This window comes from Dryobates pubescens, chromosome 40 (genome assembly GCF_014839835.1).
Source record: "Dryobates pubescens isolate bDryPub1 chromosome 40, bDryPub1.pri, whole genome shotgun sequence".
Lineage (NCBI taxonomy): Eukaryota > Metazoa > Chordata > Aves > Piciformes > Picidae > Dryobates > Dryobates pubescens.
The window spans coordinates 2149877-2168325 of NC_071651.1; the positions used below are offsets into that span (position 1 = coordinate 2149877).

Sequence of the window (18449 nt, forward strand, 5' to 3'; positions counted from 1 at the left end):
GGATGGGGGGCAGAGGAGATGGAGAGGGGGTTAGAGGGGATGGAGGCCTAGAGGGGATGGGGAGGGGGCTAGAAAGGATGGGGAGGGCCCTAGAGGGGATGGGGAGGGGGCTAGTGGGGATGGAGACCTAGAGGGGATGGGGAGGGGGCTAGGGGGGATGGGGGTCAGAGGGCATGGGGCGGGGTGGGGTCTTCTGTGGGGGGCACAGGGAGCATGTGGCAGGCACTGGGGGGCTGGGGGGGCTGCTGAGGACGCAGAGGGTGCAGGGGCCTGGGGGGTGCTCAGAGCTGGGGGGGGGCACAGGGGGGATGCAGAGGCCTTTGGGGGGGGTCTCTAGCGGGGGGGCTGGCAGGGGACACAGGAACCTTGTGGGGGCCTGCAGAGGGGCAGAGGCGGTGGGGGGTGGGGGGCACCTCGCAGCCGGGGGGGGCTGTGGGGGCTGTGCCCCCCCCGCTGCAGGGCCGGCGGAGGCCGCGGGGGGGCACTCCGGAGGCCCCCAGCTGGGGCTCTGCCTTCTGCTCTGCCTGGGGGGGCTGCAAGGGAACTGCTTTCCCTTTGGGGAGGGGGCTCGGGGGGAGCTCTGGGACTCCTGTGGGGGTCGTGGGGTGGCCTTGGAGCTGCTGCATCCCCTGGGGGCTTAGCGAGGAAGGGGGGGGGGGCTTGTGGGGGGGTCACCTTGGGGGGGTGCCAGAGTCTCTGTCGGGCAGGGGGGGGTCGTGTGTGCCCCCCCCAAGGGTCCTCGGTCTGGAGGAGGGGCTGCAGGCGGGGGGGGGCTGCTCTGGTCCCCCCTCAGGCTGGGGAGGGGTCGCTGCTGGGGGGGTCCTGGGGGGGACAGAGGGCTGCGAGGGGCAGGGTCCTGCGGGGAGGGGAGGAGGGGGCTGGGCTCAGCCCCTCCTGGGGGGGGCTCAGGAGCCCTGGGCCCAGCCTGGGCCTCGCTGCAGCCAGGAGAGACCACAGCAGCCCCCCGGGGGTCTCCCCTGCCTCGGGGGGGCTGGGGGGGCCTCACCTTGCTGCCTTGGTTGTGGTGGTGGCCAAAGGGCCCAGGGTGGGGCTGGGGGCTGCGGGCTGGGGGCTGCTCCCTGAGCCCGGGGGAGAGGTTGTGGGGAGAGCCCAGCCCCAGGGGGCAGGATGGTGCTGGGTGGTGCTGGGGGTGGTGCAGGATGGTGCTGGGTGGTGCTGGGTGCAGTGCAGGATGGTGCTGGGCAGTGCTGGGGGTGGCGCAGGATGGTGCTGGGCGGTGCAGGATGGTGCTGGGCGGTGCTAGGTGCAGTGCAGGATGGACCTGGGTGGTGCTGGATGCGGTGCTGGGCAGTGCAGGATGGTGCTGGGTGGTGCAGGATGGTGCTGGGCGGTGCTAGGTGCAGTGCAGGATGGACCTGGGTGGTGCTGGGTGCGGTGCTGGGCAGTGCAGGATGGTGCTGGGTGGTGCAGGATGGTGCTGGGCGGTGCTAGGTGCAGTGCAGGATGGACCTGGGTGGTGCTGGGTGCGGTGCTGGGTGGTGCAGGATGGTGCTGGGCGGTGCTAGGTGCAGTGCAGGATGGACCTGGGTGGTGCTGGGTGCGGTGCTGGGCAGTGCAGGATGGTGCTGGGTGGTGCAGGATGGTGCTGGGCGGTGCTAGGTGCAGTGCAGGATGGACCTGGGTGGTGCTGGGTGCGGTGCTGGGCGGTGCAGGATGGTGCTGGGCAGTGCAGGATGGTGCTGGGTGGTGCTGGGGGCAGTGCAGGATGGTGCTGGGCGGTGCTAGGTGCAGTGCAGGATGGACCTGGGTGGTGCTGGGTGCGGTGCTGGGCGGTGCAGGATGGTGCTGGGCAGTGCAGGATGATGCTGGGCGGTGCTGGGGGCAGTGCAGGATGGTGCTGGGCGGTGCTAGGTGCAGTGCAGGATGGACCTGGGTGGTGCTGGGGGCGGTGCTGGGCAGTGCAGGATGGTGCTGGGCAGTGCTGGGGGCAGTGCAGGATGGTGCTGGGCGGTGCTAGGTGCAGTGCAGGATGGACCTGGGTGGTGCTGGGGGCGGTGCAGGGTGGTGCTGGGCAGTGCAGGATGGTGCTGGGCGGTGCAGGATGGTGCTGGGCAGTGCAGGATGGTGCTGGGCGGTGCTGGGCGGTGCAGGATGGTGCTGGGCAGTGCAGGATGGTGCTGGGCGGTGCTGGGCGGTGCAGGATGGTGCTGGGCGGTGCTGGGCGGTGCAGGATGGTGCTGGGCGGTGCTGGTCACCCCTGTGCTGTCTCTGCTGTGTCTCAGCCCTGGAGCTGCAGCCTGCAGCTGCTGTGCAGCCTGGGAGGCAAAGCAGCTGCTCAGCCCTGCTGCTCCCTGCAGCTCCCTGCGCCTCCTGCAGCTCCCTGCACCTCCTGCAGCTCCCTGCTGCTCCCTGCACCTCCTGCAGCTCCCTGCTGCTCCCTGCACCTCCTGCAGCTCCCTGCTGCTCCCTGCAGCTCCCTGCACCTCCTGCAGCTCCCTGCTGCTCCCTGCACCTCCTGCAGCTCCCTGCTGCTCCCTGCAGCTCCCTGCAGCTCCTGCAGCTCCCTGCTGCTGCAGCTGCTGTGCCAGGCTCAGCCCCCCAGGCCCTGGCACAGGGAGGCCACAGAGGCTGCAGGGAGGCAGGAGGGCAGCAGTGCCCTGCCTGCAGCTGGGCACAGCTCCGGGATGGGCACTCAGCACCTCCTCGAGGGCAGGCTGGGGCCCTGCTGCTCCCCCCAGGGGTGCCCAGGGTGCCCAAGCTGCTGCCAAGCTGCTGCCCAGGCTGCTGCCCAAGGGTGCCTAAGCTGCTGCCCAAGCTGGTGCCAAGCTGCTGCCCAGGCTGCTGCCCAAGGGTGCCTAAGCTGCTGCCCAAGCTGGTGCCAAGCTGCTGCCCAGGCTGCTGCCCAAGGGTGCCTAAGCTGCTGCCCAAGCTGGTGCCAAGCTGCTGCCCCAGGCCCAGCAGTGAAGCTGCAGAGCAGGCTGTGAGCTGCCAGCCTGGCCTGAGGAGCACAGGGGGGGCACAGCAGCGGTGCCAACCTGCCCCTCCCCCCCAGCCACTGCTGCCACCAGGGCCCTGACTGCCCCTCAGGATCTCAGTGCCCAGGAGGGCCCTGGGGGGCTGCCCGTGGGGTGCTGCCCGTGGGGTGCTGCCCGTGGGGGGCTGCCCCTGGGGGGCTGCCTGTGGGAGGCTTTCCCTGGGGTGCTGCCCGTGGGGGGCTGCCCCTGGGGGGCTGCCCAGCCTGCAGCTGGCATCGCCTGTGCCAGCAGGGAGCTCAGGGAGGCTGCTGCAGAGCCGGGGGGCAGCTGCCAGCCGCAGCCCTGCCCGGGGTGGGGGGCAGGGGGCACAGAGGCTGTGGCTGGGGGAAGGCCTCCAGAAGGTCTCCCTGGAGCCTCCTCCAGGCTGACCCCCCCCGGCCCCCCCCCGCGCTGCTGTGGCCTCCTCCGGCCCTGCCCCCACCTCGGGGACCCTCACCCTTGGGAGCCCCTCCAGGGCCGGGCGCCCCCTGGCGGCTGGGGGCAGCCCCCGGGGCTCCCCCTCAGGAGCCTGTGGCTCCGGCGCCGGCCCTGGGGGTGCCCCGGCCGGGGCCTGGCAGTGCCCGGCCTGGGCACCACTGTGGGCAGGGACTGCTCCTGGTGGGCACCCTGAGCCCCCCTGGGGCTCCTGCTCTGCTGGCTCTGTTCCCAGGGAGCCCCCAGGCCCTGGCAGCAGCCCCCAGGCCCTGGCAGCAGCCAGACTCTGTCACCCCTGCTCCCAGCTGCAGGCTGGGCAGCCCCCCAGGGGCAGCCCCCCACGGGCAGCCCCCCACGGGCAGCCCCCCAGGCCCCTCCTGGAGCCCTTCTGGGCACTGAGATCCTGAGGGGCAGTCAGGGCCCTGGTGGCAGCAGTGGCTGGGGGGGAGAGGCAGGTTGGCACCGCTGCTGTGCCCCCCCTGTGCTCCTCAGGCCAGGCTGGCAGCTCACAGCCTGCTCTGCAGCTTCACTGCTGGGCCTGGGGCAGCAGCTTGGCACCAGCTTGGGCAGCAGCTTGGGCAGCAGCTTGGCGCCAGCTTGGCACCAGCTTGGGCACCAGCTGGGCCAGCAACTTGGGCAGCAGCTTGGCAGCAGCCTGGGCACCCTTGGGCACCCTTGGGGGGAGCAGCAGGGCCCCAGCCTGCCCTCGAGGAGGTGCTGAGTGCCCATCCCGGAGCTGTGCCCAGCTGCAGGCAGGGCACTGCTTCCCTCCTGCCTCCCTGCAGCCTCTGTGGCCTCCCTGTGCCAGGGCCTGCCCAGGGGCTGTCAGGCTCCAGCTGGCACCCAGTGCCAGGATGGGGCCCCCAGGGGCTGGTGCTGGATGCTGGCATCAGGAGCAGCCTGGTGACAGCAGAGGGAGGCTGAGAGCCCAGGGGGGCACAGAGGGCACCCTCCAGCATGCCCTGGGCTGGCAGGGAGCTGAGGAAGTCCAAGAGGGACAAGTGTGGGCACCACCAAGGGCACCAGCAGGGGTGAAGAAGTCCTTGTGCCAGCCCTTGCCCCTTGGGGTCCCTCCCCAGCTGCCATCCCATGGGGGTGGCACTGCCATGGGAGCAGGCAGCAGGCCCAGGAGAGGGCAGAGCTGGGGTGGCAGAGCTGGGCTGGTGCTGGGCTCAGCAGGGTGGCACAGGGTGTGCCAGGGGGGCTCCTGCTCTGGCCTGGCCCCTGCTGGGCCTTGGGCAGCAGCTTGGGCAGCCAGGGGGCAGGGCTGTGGGTGCCAGCTGCCAGCCTGGCTCTGGAGGATCCTCTCTGAGCATCCTGCAGAGGTTGTGGCTGCCAAAGCTCAGCCCTGGAGGCTTCCTGCTGCCATCTGCTGCCATCTGCTGCCCTGGCACAGGCTGCTGCCCCCCTGCAGGGCAGGCTGAAGGCCTCCTGTGGGAGGCAGAGCCAGGAGTGGAGCCTGGCAAAGCCTCCCAGGGCCCCTAGAGGTGCCCAGAAGGGAGCTGTGGGGCAGGGAGAGGCTGGGGATGGCTTGAGGAGGGATGCCAGGGTTGGCACAGGCAGAGGCTGCCAGGCTCAGCAGCAGGGCACCAGGGCTGCCAAGGTTGGCACAGGGAGAGGCTGCCAGGCTCAGCAGCAGGGCACCAGGGCTGCCAAGGTTGGCACAGGCAAAGGCTGCCAGGCTCAGCAGCAGGGCACCAGGGCTGCCAAGGTTGGCACAGGCAAAGGCTGCCAGGCTCAGCAGCAGGGCACCAGGGCTGCCAAGGTTGGCACAGGCAAAGGCTGCCAGGCTCAGCAGCAGGGCACCAGGGCTGCCAAGGTTGGCACAGGCAAAGGCTGCCAGGCTCAGCAGCAGGGCACCAGGGCTGCCAAGGTTGGCACAGGCAGAGGCTGCCAGGCTCAGCTGCAGGGCACCAGGGCTGCCAAGGTTGGCACAGGGAGGGGCTGCCAGGCTCAGCAGCAGGGCACCAGGGCTGCCAAGGTTGGCACAGGCAGAGGCTGCCAGGCTCAGCAGCAGGGCACCAGGGCTGCCAAGGTTGGCACAGGCAAAGGCTGCCAGGCTCAGCAGCAGGGCACCAGGGCTGCCAAGGTTGGCACAGGGAGGGGCTGCCAGGCTCAGCAGCAGGGCACCAGGGCTGCCAAGGTTGGCACAGGGAGAGGCTGCCAGGCTCAGCAGCAGGGCACCAGGGCTGCCAAGGTTGGCACAGGCAGAGGCTGCCAGGCTCAGCAGCAGGGCACCAGGGCTGCCAAGGTTGGCACAGGCAAAGGCTGCCAGGCTCAGCAGCAGGGCACCAGGGCTGCCAAGGTTGGCACAGGGAGGGGCTGCCAGGCTCAGCAGCAGGGCACCAGGGCTGCCAAGGTTGGCACAGGCAGAGGCTGCCAGGCTTAGCAGCAGGGCACCAGGGCTGCCAAGGTTGGCACAGGCAGAGGCTGCCAGGCTCAGCAGCAGGGCACCAGGGCTGCCAAGGTTGGCACAGGCAGAGGCTGCCAGGCTCAGCAGCAGGGCACCAGGGCTGCCAAGGTTGGCACAGGGAGGGGCTGCCAGGCTCAGCAGCAGGGCACCAGGGCTGCCAAGGTTGGCACAGGGAGAGGCTGCCAGGCTCAGCAGCAGGGCACTAGGGCTGCCAAGGTTGGCACAGGGAGGGGCTGCCAGGCTCAGCAGCAGGGCACCAGGGCTGCCAAGGTTGGCACAGGCAGAGGCCGCCAGGCTCAGCAGCAGGGCACCAGGGCTGCCAAGGTTGGCACAGGGAGGGGCTGCCAGGCTCAGCAGCAGGGCACCAGGGCTGCCAAGGTTGGCACAGGCAGAGGCTGCCAGGCTCAGCAGCAGGGCACCAGGGCTGCCAAGGTTGGCACAGGCAGAGGCTGCCAGGCTCAGCAGCAGGGCACCAGGGCTGCCAAGGTTGGCACAGGCAAAGGCTGCCAGGCTCAGCAGCAGGGCACCAGGGCTGCCAAGGTTGGCACAGGCAAAGGCTGCCAGGCTCAGCAGCAGGGCACCAGGGCTGCCAAGGTTGGCACAGGGAGGGGCTGCCAGGCTCAGCAGCAGGGCACCAGGGCTGCCAAGGTTGGCACAGGCAGAGGCTGCCAGGCTTAGCAGCAGGGCACCAGGGCTGCCAAGGTTGGCACAGGCAGAGGTTGCCAGGCTCAGCAGCAGGGCACCAGGGCTGCCAAGGTTGGCACAGGCAGAGGCTGCCAGGCTCAGCAGCAGGGCACCAGGGCTGCCAAGGTTGGCACAGGGAGGGGCTGCCAGGCTCAGCAGCAGGGCACCAGGGCTGCCAAGGTTGGCACAGGGAGGGGCTGCCAGGCTCAGCAGCAGGGCACCAGGGCTGCCAAGGTTGGCACAGGCAGAGGCTGCCAGGCTCAGCAGCAGGGCACCAGGGCTGCCAAGGTTGGCACAGGCAAAGGCTGCCAGGCTCAGCAGCAGGGCACCAGGGCTGCCAAGGTTGGCACAGGCAAAGGCTGCCAGGCTCAGCAGCAGGGCACCAGGGCTGCCAAGGTTGGCACAGGGAGAGGCTGCCAGGCTCAGCAGCAGGGCACCAGGGCTGCCAAGGTTGGCACAGGCAGAGGCTGCCAGGCTCAGCAGCAGGGCACCAGGGCTGCCAAGGTTGGCACAGGCAGAGGCTGCCAGGCTCAGCAGCAGGGCACCAGGGCTGCCAAGGTTGGCACAGGCAGAGGCTGCCAGGCTCAGCAGCAGGGCACCAGGGCTGCCAAGGTTGGCACAGGGAGGGGCTGCCAGGCTCAGTAGCAGGGCACCAGGGCTGCCAAGGTTGGCACAGGCAGAGGTTGCCAGGCTCAGCAGCAGGGCACCAGGGCTGCCAAGGTTGGCACAGGGAGAGGCTGCCAGGCTCAGCAGCAGGGCACCAGGGCTGCCAAGGTTGGCACAGGGAGAGGCTGCCAGGCTCAGCAGCAGGGCACTAGGGCTGCCAAGGTTGGCACAGGGAGGGGCTGCCAGGCTCAGCAGCAGGGCACCAGGGCTGCCAAGGTTGGCACAGGCAGAGGCCGCCAGGCTCAGCAGCAGGGCACCAGGGCTGCCAAGGTTGGCACAGGCAGAGGCTGCCAGGCTCAGCAGCAGGGCACCAGGGCTGCCAAGGTTGGCACAGGGAGAGGCTGCCAGGCTCAGCAGCAGGGCACCAGGGCTGTCAAGGTTGGCACAGGCAGAGGCTGCCAGGCTCAGCAGCAGGGCACCAGGGCTGCCAAGGTTGGCACAGGCAGAGGCCGCCAGGCTCAGCAGCAGGGCACCAGGGCTGCCAAGGTTGGCACAGGCAGAGGCTGCCAGGCTCAGCAGCAGGGCACCAGGGCTGCCAAGGTTGGCACAGGCAGAGGCCGCCAGGCTCAGCAGCAGGGCACCAGGGCTGCCAAGGTTGGCACAGGCAGAGGCCGCCAGGCTCAGCAGCAGGGCACCAGGGCTGCCAAGGTTGGCACAGGGAGAGGCTGCCAGGCTCAGCAGCAGGGCACCAGGGCTGCCAAGGTTGGCACAGGCAGAGGCCGCCAGGCTCAGCAGCAGGACACCAGGGCTGCAGCCCAGGCCTGCCTTGGCACAGCTCCTGGCACCCAGGGGGGAGCCCTCTGCCCCTCCTGGGAAGGTGCCAGGGGGCAGGCAAGGCAGGAGCCAGGCTGCAGCCCCCTGTGCCCCCCCAGCAGTGCTGCAGAGCCCTTGGGAGGTGCCCAGCACCCCCGGGATGCTGGGGGGCTCCCAAGGCCCCCCCAGGGTGAAGCCCCCAGCAGAGCTCCTGGCCTTGCCCCCAGGCTGCCTGGCACAGGCCCTGGTGAGGGTAGGGGCAGGCAGCTGGCACGGAGCCAGGATGGGTTGGGCTGGGGGGGGCCCCCCAGATCCCCCTGGCCCCAGCCCCCTGCCACGGGCAGGGACCCCTCCGCCCCCCCCCGGGCTGCTCAGGGCCTCATCCAGCCTGGCCCTGAGCACCCCCAGGCAGGAGGCAGCCACAGCCTCCCTGGGCAGCCTGTGCCAGGCTCTCCCCAGCCTCACTTCACCTCCAGGCTCAGGGGGACCCCCTGGACCCCCCCAGGCTCACAGCTGGTGGTGCAGGGACCCCCCCCTGGCCCCCAGAGCATGGCAGAAGGGCTCTGGTTCGGGTCCCAAGCCCCTGGGAGGCCACAGCAGAGCCCCAGGGGGGCCCCAGGGAGAGGCAGGCTGGGGAGGGGGCAGGGGGGCAGCAGGGGCTGGCAGCAGCTGGGGCTGGGGGCATGGTGCCCAGCACCACCCCTGGGCCCTGCCCCCCCCCAGAGCCCAGAAGTGAGATCAGTGCCAGGGGCACAGCCTGGGCAGGGAGCAGCCCCCAGAGCCCTTCCCAAAGGACCCTCTTGGCCTGGGGGGGGCTGAGCCTGGGGGAGTCTGGGGTCTGAGCCTGGGGTCTGAGCCTGGGGTCTGAGCCTGGGGGAGCCTGGGGGTCTGAGCCTGGGGGAGCCTGGGGTCTGAGCCTGGGGGAGCCTGGGGTCTGAGCCTGGGGGGGGTCTGGGGCCTGAGCCTCCCTTCCCCTCCAGCCGCCAGGCTGTGGGGATGCCCCATGGCCTCCCCGGGCCGGGCACTGCCCCATGGCCTCCCCGGGCCGGGCACTGCCCCATGGCCTCCCCGGGCCGGGCACTGCCCTGGCACAGCTGCTGCCAGCTCCTGGCAACTCAGTTCCAAGTGGGCTTAGAACAGGAGAGGTTGGCTGGAGGGGAAGAGGGCAAACAGGGCCCAGGGGTGCCCCAGGGCGCCCCAGGGCTCCCGGGGTGCCCCAGGGCGGGCAGCAGCGCAGGGGAGGTTCAGCTGGAGGCCTGGGGCCAGCTCTGTGCTCCCCAGCTGCAGGGGGCCAGGGGAGGGCTGGGGAGCGCCGGGGGGGCTCCAGCAGCTGGGAGCTCTGCACCGGGGCTGACTCTGTGGAGCCTCCTGGGTGCCAGTCTGTGCCCCCTGCCCCTGCCCCGTCCCTGGGCACCACCCAGCAGGGTCTGGCCCCTGCCCCTCGCCCCCAGCCCCTGGGCAGCGCCGCTCGGGGGCCCGGGAGGAGGCTGCGGCCAGGCTGGGCTCTGGTGCCGGGGGGCAGCGAGGGGCGCGGGTGCGGTGCCCGTGCCGGGGGGGCTCCGGCGCCCCGTGCCCACCGCCGGGGCGGGGGCGAGGGTCGCTGGGGGACCTCGTGCGGCCCCCCCCGTGCCGCGGGGCAGCGCCGGGGCCGGGCTCCGGGGGAGGCTCTCCGGGAGCCGCCGACAGCCTCTCGCCCCCCCGCAGGGCAGCGCCGGGGCCGCGCCGGTGCCCCCCGGCCCCTCCCCGCCGGCAGCGCCCCCCATGCCCAGCGGGCCCCGATGGCCGCCGTGGCGAGCGGAGGCCTCAAGAGGAGGTTGGAGGAGGCGGAGCTGGGCTCGCAGGGCTCCCGCTCGGACGATGAGGAAGTGTCCAACAGCGACAGCGGCGACAGCTGCGACAGCGTCCCCCGGTGCGGCGCCGCCGCCTGCAGCCGTGAGTGCCCCGGCCCCGGCCCCTGCCCGATCTGCCCCGCGGGCTGCCCCCTGCCCAGGCTGCCCCCTGCCCCTGCCCGATCTGCCCCGCGGGCTGCCCCCGGCCCCCGCGGGCTGCCCCCTGCCCGGGCTGCCCCCAGCCCCTGCCCGATCTGACCCCGGGCTGCCCCCAGCCCCTGCCCGATCTGACCCTGGGCTGCCCCCAGCCCCTGCCCGATCTGACCCCGGGCTGCCCCCGGCCCCTGCCCGATCTGCCCCCCGGGCTGCCCCCGGCCCCTGCCCGGGCTGCCCCCTGCCCAGGCTGCCCCCGGGCTGCCCCCTGCCCCTGCCCAGGCTGCCCCCGGGCTGCCCCCAGCCCCTGCCCAGGCTGCCCCAGGCCCCTGCAGGCTACCCCTGGCCTCATCCAGCCTGGCCCTGAGCACCTCCAGGCAGGAGGCAGCCACAGCCTCCCTGGGTAGCCTGTGCCAGGCTCTCCCCAGCTGTCCCTGCCAAGAACTTCTTCTTCCTCTGCAGCCTCAACCTTTCCTCTCCCAGCTCCAATCCATCCTCCCTCACCCTGCCACCCCCAGCCCTGGTCCCAGCTCCCTCCCCAGCTCTCCTGGAGCCTCTTCAGGCCCTGGCAGCTGCTCTGAGCTCTCCCTGCAGCCTTCCCCAGGCTCCAGCCCTCCCAGCCTGGGCCCTCAGGGGAGGCTCTGCAGCCTCTGCTCATCTTGGTGGCCTCCTCTGGAGCCTCTCCAGCAGCTCCAGGTCTTCTCAGGAGGGGTCTGGGGGTGCTCCTGAGGACGTTTCTGCGCCCCTCAGAGCCCCCTCCCCTGTGTGCCCCTGCAGCCCCCTCCATCTGCCCACCTGCCCAGCCTGGCAAGGTCCCCCCTGCAGACCCCTCCTACCCTCCACCAGCTCAGCTCTGCCCCCAGCTTGCTGCCCCCTGCAAACTCTCTGAGCCCCCCCGGGCAGGCAGGAGGGGTCTGGGGATCTGGGGGTGCTCTTGAGGAGGTTATCTGTGCCCCTCAGAGCCCCCTCCCCTGTGTGCCCCTGCAGCCAGGGGCATCCTGTGTCCATCCTGAAGCAGCAGAAGCAGCTGGGCAGGAAGAGGCTTTCCTGGCTTGCTGCCCCCTGCAAACTCACTGAGCCCCCCCCCAGGCAGGCTGGAGGGGTCTGGGGGTCTTGGGGTGCTCCTGAGGATGTTTCTGTGCCCCTCAGAGCCCCCTCCCCCGTGTGCCCCCCGCAGCCCCCTCCATCCTGAAGCGGCTGCGCAGGAAGAGCCTTCCCTGGCTTGCCGCCCCCTGCAAACTCTCTGAGCCCCCCCCCCGGGCAGGCAGGAGGGGTCTGGGGGGGTCTGGATGGGTCTGGGGGCGCTCCCGAGGAGGCTTCCCGCGCCCCTGAGCCCCCTGCCCCCCCGCAGCCCCCTCCATCCTGAAGCGGCAGAAGCGGCTGGGCAGGAAGAGCGTCCGCTTCGACCAGGTGACGGTGTACTACTTCTCGCGGCGGCAGGGCTTCACCAGCGTGCCCAGCCAGGGCGGCAGCTCGCTGGGCATGGCCCCCAGGCACAGCTCCGTGCGCAGCTACACCCTCTGCGAGTTCGCCCGCGAGCAGCAGGGGCACCACCGGCAGCTGCTGCGCCAGCACCTGCGGCAGGAGAAGCTGCGCGCGCGCAAGATGAAGGTGCCCGGGGCGGGGGGCTCGGGCCCGGGGCGGGGGGCTCAGCCCCTGGGGAGGGGGGCTCAGCCCCTGGGGAGGGGGCTCAGTCCGTGGGGGGAGGGGGCTCAGCCCCTGGGGAGGGGGCTCAGACCCTGGGGAGGAGGGGGCTCAGCCCCTGGGGAGGGGGCTCAGACCCTGGGGAGGGGGCTCAGTCTGTGGGGGGAAGGGGCTCAGACCCTGAGGAGGGGGCTCAGTCCGTGGGGGGAGGGGGCTCAGACCCTGGGGAGGGAGCTCAGACCCTGAGGGGAGGGAGCTCAGACCCTGAGGGGAGGGGGCTCAGACCCTGGGGAGGGGGCTCAGACCCTGAGGAGGGGGCTCAGCCCCTGGGGAGGAGGGGGCTCAGACCCTGGGGAGGAGGCTCAGCCCCTGGGGAGGGGGCTCAGTCTGTGGGGGGAGGGGGCTCAGACCCTGAGGAGGGGGCTCAGTCCGTGGGGGGAAGGGGCTCAGACCCTGGGGAGGGAGCTCAGACCCTGAGGGGAGGGGGCTCAGCCCCTGAGGAGGGGGCTCAGTCCGTGGGGGGAGGGGGCTCAGCCCCTGGGGAGGAGGCTCAGACCCTGAGGGGAGGGAGCTCAGACCCTGAGGGGAGGGGGCTCAGCCCCTGGGGAGGGGGCTCAGACCCTGGGGAGGGGGCTCAGTCCGTGGGGGGAGGGGGCTCAGACCCTGGGGAGGGAGCTCAGACCCTGAGGGGAGGGAGCTCAGACCCTGAGGGGAGGGGGCTCAGCCCCTGGGGAGGGGGCTCAGACCCTGGGGAGGGGGCTCAGTCCGTGGGGGGAGGGGGCTCAGACCCTGGGGAGGGAGCTCAGACCCTGAGGGGAGGGAGCTCAGACCCTGAGGGGAGGGGGCTCAGCCCCTGGGGAGGGGGCTCAGACCCTGAGGAGGGGGCTCAGTCCGTGGGGGGAGGGGGCTCAGACCCTGGGGAGGGAGCTCAGACCCTGAGGGGAGGGAGCTCAGACCCTGAGGGGAGGGGGCTCAGCCCCTGGGGAGGGGGCTCAGACCCTGGGGAGGGGGCTCAGACCCTGAGGAGGGGGCTCAGCCCCTGGGGAGGAGGGGGCTCAGACCCTGGGGAGGAGGCTCAGCCCCTGGGGAGGGGGCTCAGTCTGTGGGGGGAGGGGGCTCAGACCCTGAGGAGGGGGCTCAGTCCGTGGGGGGAAGGGGCTCAGACCCTGGGGAGGGAGCTCAGACCCTGAGGGGAGGGGGCTCAGCCCCTGAGGAGGGGGCTCAGTCCGTGGGGGGAGGGGGCTCAGCCCCTGGGGAGGAGGCTCAGACCCTGAGGAGGGGGCTCAGACCCTGAGGGGAGGGGGCTCAGACCCTGGGGAAGAGGCTCAGACCCTGGGGAAGAGGCTCAGACCCTGGGGAGGAGGCTCAGACCCTGGGGAGGAGGCTCAGCCCCTGGGGAGGAGGCTCAGACCCTGAGGAGGAGGCTCAGACCCTGAGGGGAGGGGGCTCAGACCCTGAGGGGAGGGGGCTCAGACCCTGGGGAGGAGGCTCAGACCCTGAGGAGGAGGCTCAGCCCCTGGGGAGGAGGCTCAGACCCTGGGGAGGAGGCTCAGCCCCTGAGGAGGAGGCTCAGACCCTGAGGGGAGGGGGCTCAGACCCTGAGGGGAGGGGGCTCAGACCCTGAGGGGAGGGAGCTCAGACCCTGAGGGGAGGGGGCTCAGACCCTGGGGAGGGGGCTCAGACCCTGAGAGGAGGGGGCTCAGCCCCTCGGGAGGAGGCTCAGACCCTGAGAGGAGGGGGCTCAGCCCCTCGGGAGGAGGCTCAGACCCTGGGGGGAGGGAGGACAGCAAACACCCCCCTACCCCCCCACCCCCTGCATGCATGGCCTGGGGGGTGGGGAGAGCCCAGAGCTGGGCACAGCCCTGCAGGGCACAGCAGAACCTCCCCAGAGGCTCTGATGAGGCACAGCAGGGACAGGCCCCAGGCCCCCCCGGGGCAGGGTGGGGAAGCTGCTCCTGGCCCTGGGGACAGGGCTGGGGGTGACCCTCAGAGCCCAACCCTGCCCACAGCAGGGGCACAGCAGGGTCTGTGCCCACAGGCTGGGACTGTGCCCACAGGCTGGGCTCTCTCTGCCCAGCTGGGTGCCCTGGAGGTGCTGCTGTGGCAGCCTGCCCTGGGCACAGGGGCACAAAGCCACCCCCCAGCCTCCTTGGCCCCCAGTGCCAGGCTTTGGGGGTGCCAGGGAGCGGGGGGCAGGCTGGCAGGGCTCAGAGCAGGGAGGTGAAGCCTTGCTGCAGGATGCAGTCCTGGCCCCTGGCTGCCCCCAGTCCTGCTGCCCCCAGGGGCAGCTCTGCAGCTCCTCTGCCCTGGGAGCCTCAGGGGGAGGAGGGAAGAGGGAGGAGGGAGAGAGGGAAGGGGGAAAGCGTTTTGGGCTCTGGGCTCTGGTGGGCAGGCTCTGACCCTACCTCCCCACCCCCTCCAGGGCTGTGTGCCCCCCGGGCAGGCTCTGACCCTACCTCCCCACCCCCTCCAGGGCTGTGTGCCCCCCGGGCAGGCTCTGGCCCTACCTCCCCACCCCCTCCAGGGCTGTGTGCCCCCCGGGCAGGCTCTGACCCTACCTCCTCACCCCCTCCCCGCCGCTGGGCGGGCCCGGTGCCCCCTGGGCGGGCCCGGTGCCCCCTGGGCGGCTCGGCTCCCCCCGGGCAGGGCCTGCTGACGCCCCCCGCCCCCCGCAGCTGACCCGGAACGGGACGGTGGCGTCGCAGGAGGCGGAGGGGCTGACCCTGGAGGATGTCTCTGACGACGACATCGACGTGGAGGGGGTGGAGGTGGACGACTGCTTCTTCCTGCAGCCGCTGCCCACCAAGCGGCGCCGAGCGCTGCTGCGGGCTGCCGGCGTGCAGCGCATCGACGCCGAGGAGAAGCAGGAGCTGAGGGCGATCCGGCTGTCCCGCGAGGAGTGCGGCTGCCACTGCCGCCTCTACTGCGACCCCCAGGCCTGCGCCTGCAGCCAGGCCGGCATCAAGTGCCAGGTGAGGGCAGGGGAGGGCAGCGGGGGGAGTCCCCCGAGGGCGCTGCACCCCCTGCCGAGGGCACTGCACCCCCTGCCGAGGGCACTGCACCCCCCCCGAGGGCACTGCACCCCCCCCCGAGGGCACTGCACCCCCTGCCGAGGGCACTGCACCCCCCCCGAGGGCACTGCACCCCCTGCCGAGGGCACTGCACCCCCCCCCGAGGGCACTGCACCCCCCCCGAGGGCACTGCACCCCCTGCCGAGGGCACTGCACCCCCCCCCGAGGGCACTGCACCCCCCCCGAGGGCACTGCACCCCCTGCGGAGGGCACTGCACCCCCCCCCCGAGGGCACTGCACCCCCCCCGAGGGCACTGCACCCCCCCCCCCGAGGGCACTGCACCCCCCCCCGAGGGCACTGCACCCCCCCCCCGAGGGCACTGCACCCCCCGCCGAGGGCACTGCACCCCCCCCGAGGGCACTGCAACCCCTGCCGAGGGCACTGCACCCCCCCCGAGGGCACTGCAACCCCTGCCGAGGGCACTGCACCCCCCCCCGAGGGCACTGCAACCCCTGCCGAGGGCACTGCACCCCCCCCCCGAGGGCACTGCACCCCCTGCCGAGGGCACTGCACCCCCCCCGAGGGCACTGCACCCCCTGCCGAGGGCCGGCTGAGGGCTTGGAGCGCTTTGGTCTGGGCAGGAGCAGCCTGAGGGGGATCTGATCGATGCTGATCAGTACTGCGGGGGTGGGTGGCAGGGGGCCGGGGCCAGGCCAAGGGGCAGAGGGCACAGGGGAGGATCCAGCTGAAGGAAGCTCCCTGGGGCAGGCTGCCCGCAGAGGCTGTGCAGTCTCCTTGCCGGGAGAGCTTCCAACCCCCCCCGCTGCGCTCCCGGGCGCCCGGAGGTCCCTTCCGCCCCTCCCCCCGCGCCGTGCCTCTGCCGTTGGGGCTGCGGCAGGAGCCCTCCCTGCCCGCCGGGGCTGCCCGAGCTGTGTCGCCGCAGGTGGACCGAATGTCCTTCCCCTGCGGCTGCTCCCGCGACGGCTGCGGCAACGCCTCCGGGCGGATCGAATTCAACCCCCTGCGGGTGCGGACTCACTACCTGCACACCATCATGAAGCTGGAGCTGGAGAGCAAGCGCCAGGGCGGCCGCCCCCCGGCCCCCGAGCAGGAGGCGGCGGCGCTGCCGCCCGGCGGCGCCTGGCCGGGGCCGCAGGCGGCCGAGACCCAGGACTTCCAGGAGTTCATGGCCGAGAACGAGTCGGCAGTGCTGCACCTGCAGAGCGCCGAGGAGCTGGAGAGGCTGAAGGCCGAGGAAGACTCCAGCAGCGGCTCCGGCGTGGAGGGCCTGGGGGTCTGCATCCTGCAGGAGCCGCTGGCCGTGCCCGAGGGGCTGTGCCCGGCCCTGGCCGCCCCCATCCTCATCCAGGCGCAGCTGCCCCCGGGCTCCTCCGTGCTCTGCTTCGCCGAGGGCTCGGAGCCGCCGGCGCCGCCGGGGGGCAGCGACCCCTACCTGAACGATGGCGCCGTGCTCTACTACCAGCTGGAGCCGCGCCCGGCGCCGCCTGCCAAGGCCGAGGGCAGCCCGGCCGAGCCGCCGGGGCCGTGCCCCTGCCCGGTAGTGCCACAGGCACCGTGCCCCTGCCCGGCCGAGCCGCCGGCGCCGTGCCCCTGTCCTCCGGAGAAGGGCCCCGGAGCCCTCCCCGTGCCCTGCAGCCGAGCTGCGAGCGAGGGGGAAGCCCCCAGACCCCCTCCCTCGGCCCCGGAGAAGGTAGCGGCCGCCGCCCCCCGCAGCCCCTCCCAGCCGGCGGAGCCAGCCCCGGAGCCGCCCTGCCCCGAGGGGCACTCTCCGGGGCCCATCCTGCCGGTCTGAGGGTCGCGGGGGTCCCTCCCCCGCAGCTCTTTATTTATTGACAATGGTTTTGTGTGGGGCGGCCGCGGCCGGGGGCGGGGACACGGGGGGGGGGGGAGGGGGTGGTGGGCCTCGGGGCTGCTCCTCCTCTGCAGCCTCTGGCAGCCTCTGGCTCTTTGCTGCCCTCGGCCCAGCTGCTGCCGGGGGCTGCTCGGGCGGCACCCACGCGTGGGGACACACCACAGCTGTGTGCCACAGCAGCTCCTCCTCGCTCATCCTTCGCCCCCTCAGCTGCCCCCAGCACAGCCCCGGGCTGCCAGGGCACCTCCAACCCTCTTTGGGCTTTAAGGGAAAAAGCCCTTTTGGGCTTTTTTTGCCCTTTTTTCCCTTCCTTCCTCGCTGGATGCTCCCCAGGCGCGGCCCGGCCCAGCCCAGCTCGGCCCGGCCCAGCCCAGCCCGGGTGATGCTCTCCTGCTGCAGCCGGGGCCCAGGCTGGCCCCAGCGGGGAGCTGGGCAGGCTCTGATTGCACAGAGGAGAGAGCGCAGCCCCGGAGCGCTCCGGGGAGCCCTGGGGAGCTTTAACCCCCGCCGGACTGGAGGAGTTTGAGCCCGGGGGGGCCGCGGCACAGCCGTGCTGCGGAGCTCTGTCTGTCTGTCCCTGTGCTGCCCTCCAGGAGCCGTCCAGAGCCTCCTGGCCAGGCAGCAGAAGCTCTTCCCTGCTCCTCAGCCTCCCCCAGCGGCTCCTCTCCTTTTGCCTGCTGCCCAAAGCAGCCCCTCCGAGGGTCTTTCTGGTGCATTCGGGGGGGGAACACCCTTCTGGGGCTGCCCTTCCCCCTCCCCAGCAGCTTTTGCCTCCTCTCCAGCTCCAGCCTCCTGCCAGCCCCGGGCGCGCAGCCCCCCCGCAGCCCAGCGCTCGCCGGGGGCTGGGTGAGGGTCGCTGGAGAGCCTCAGGAGGAGGGGGGGGACCCGCGGGGGTCGGCCCAGCGCAGCCCCCTGCAGCTCAGGGGACGCTGAAACGTCCCAGCTGGAGAGCAGGGAAACTGGGGGTGGGGAACTGGCCTGAGGAAGGCTTCGGTGGCTTCAGGCCTCTCTGGTGCCCCTGGCAGTGCCCTCCTCCGGCTCGGAGGGGTTTAACCCCACCCCCCGTGCTGCTCCCCTGCAGCTCCAGCTGAGCCTTAACCCTCCTGCTGCTGCCCCCTCCTGCCCTCCTCGCTGGGCCAAGCCCTTGGGGCCGTCCCAGAGCCCCGGGGCCGCCGCCCCTGGCTTGGGGAGGGGACGCGGGGGAGGGGCGGGAGCTGCTTTCATGTCCACAGCGGGAGGGGCTTGGGGCAAGTCAGCAGCTGGCACCGATCCTGGCAGCAGCTCTCCCTGGGCACACAAGGGCTAATCCCGGGAGGAAGGAAGCCTTACCCCTGCTGGATGCTCGCAGCTGATGCCCCCTCCCCTCCCTGCCCTGCCCCGGTTGGTCCCGGGGGGGGGTCGCAGCTCCCTCAAGAAGCGGAGCCGCGGGGGGAGCCGGCGGGGGCTGAACGCCGGCGGAGTTCCTGCTGCTTCCTGCTGCTTTGCGCGGCCCAAGGAGGCTTCGCTCCCTCCCCAGCCCCACGTCCAGGCCTTGGCACCGCAGCCAGGTCGGACCCGCCTGGGGGCGGGGGGAGGTGTGAGTGTGGAGGCTCCGTCCGTGAGCGGGTTGAGGCTGGGGAGGCCACAAGCTCCATCCCTGCGAAGGACTGAAGAGAACTGACTCAGATCCTCCACTTAAGGCCTGAAACGGTGCCAGGGGCTGCTCAGGTTGCCCACGAGGAACAATTTCTGCCCTGCAAGGGCGCTCAGGCCTGGCACAGGCTGCCCAGGGAGGTGGTGGAGTCCCCATCCCTGAGGCGCGGTGCCCATGGCCCTCGGGGCCGTGGTTTGGTGCCCCGGGTGGGGTTGGGTTGATCCCCTTGGGAGGCCTCCAGCCCAAAGCATTCACTGAGCGCTCACCCAGCAGTGCCGCGAAGCGATTCTGCCTCCTGGCCAGCCCCGGCTGGCACCGCCGCTGCTGCCAGGCTGGCTGCCCCCTGCCGCGCCCCCGCCGCTGTCCCTGGTGCTGCAGG

At 72.2% G+C, this 18449-nt stretch overlaps 1 protein-coding gene across 1 annotated transcript; it reads left to right on the forward strand.

The window, feature by feature from the left end:
• Positions 1 to 9704: 9704 nt before the first annotated feature.
• CSRNP2 (cysteine and serine rich nuclear protein 2) lies at positions 9705 to 16377 on the forward strand. The gene is made up of 4 exons (XM_054177354.1): positions 9705 to 9858; positions 11260 to 11519; positions 14228 to 14524; positions 15508 to 16377. Exons 1-4 carry the CDS (start codon positions 9705 to 9707, stop codon positions 16375 to 16377), a joined length of 1581 nt encoding a protein of 526 aa, XP_054033329.1.
• The last annotated feature ends 2072 nt before the right edge of the window (positions 16378 to 18449 follow it).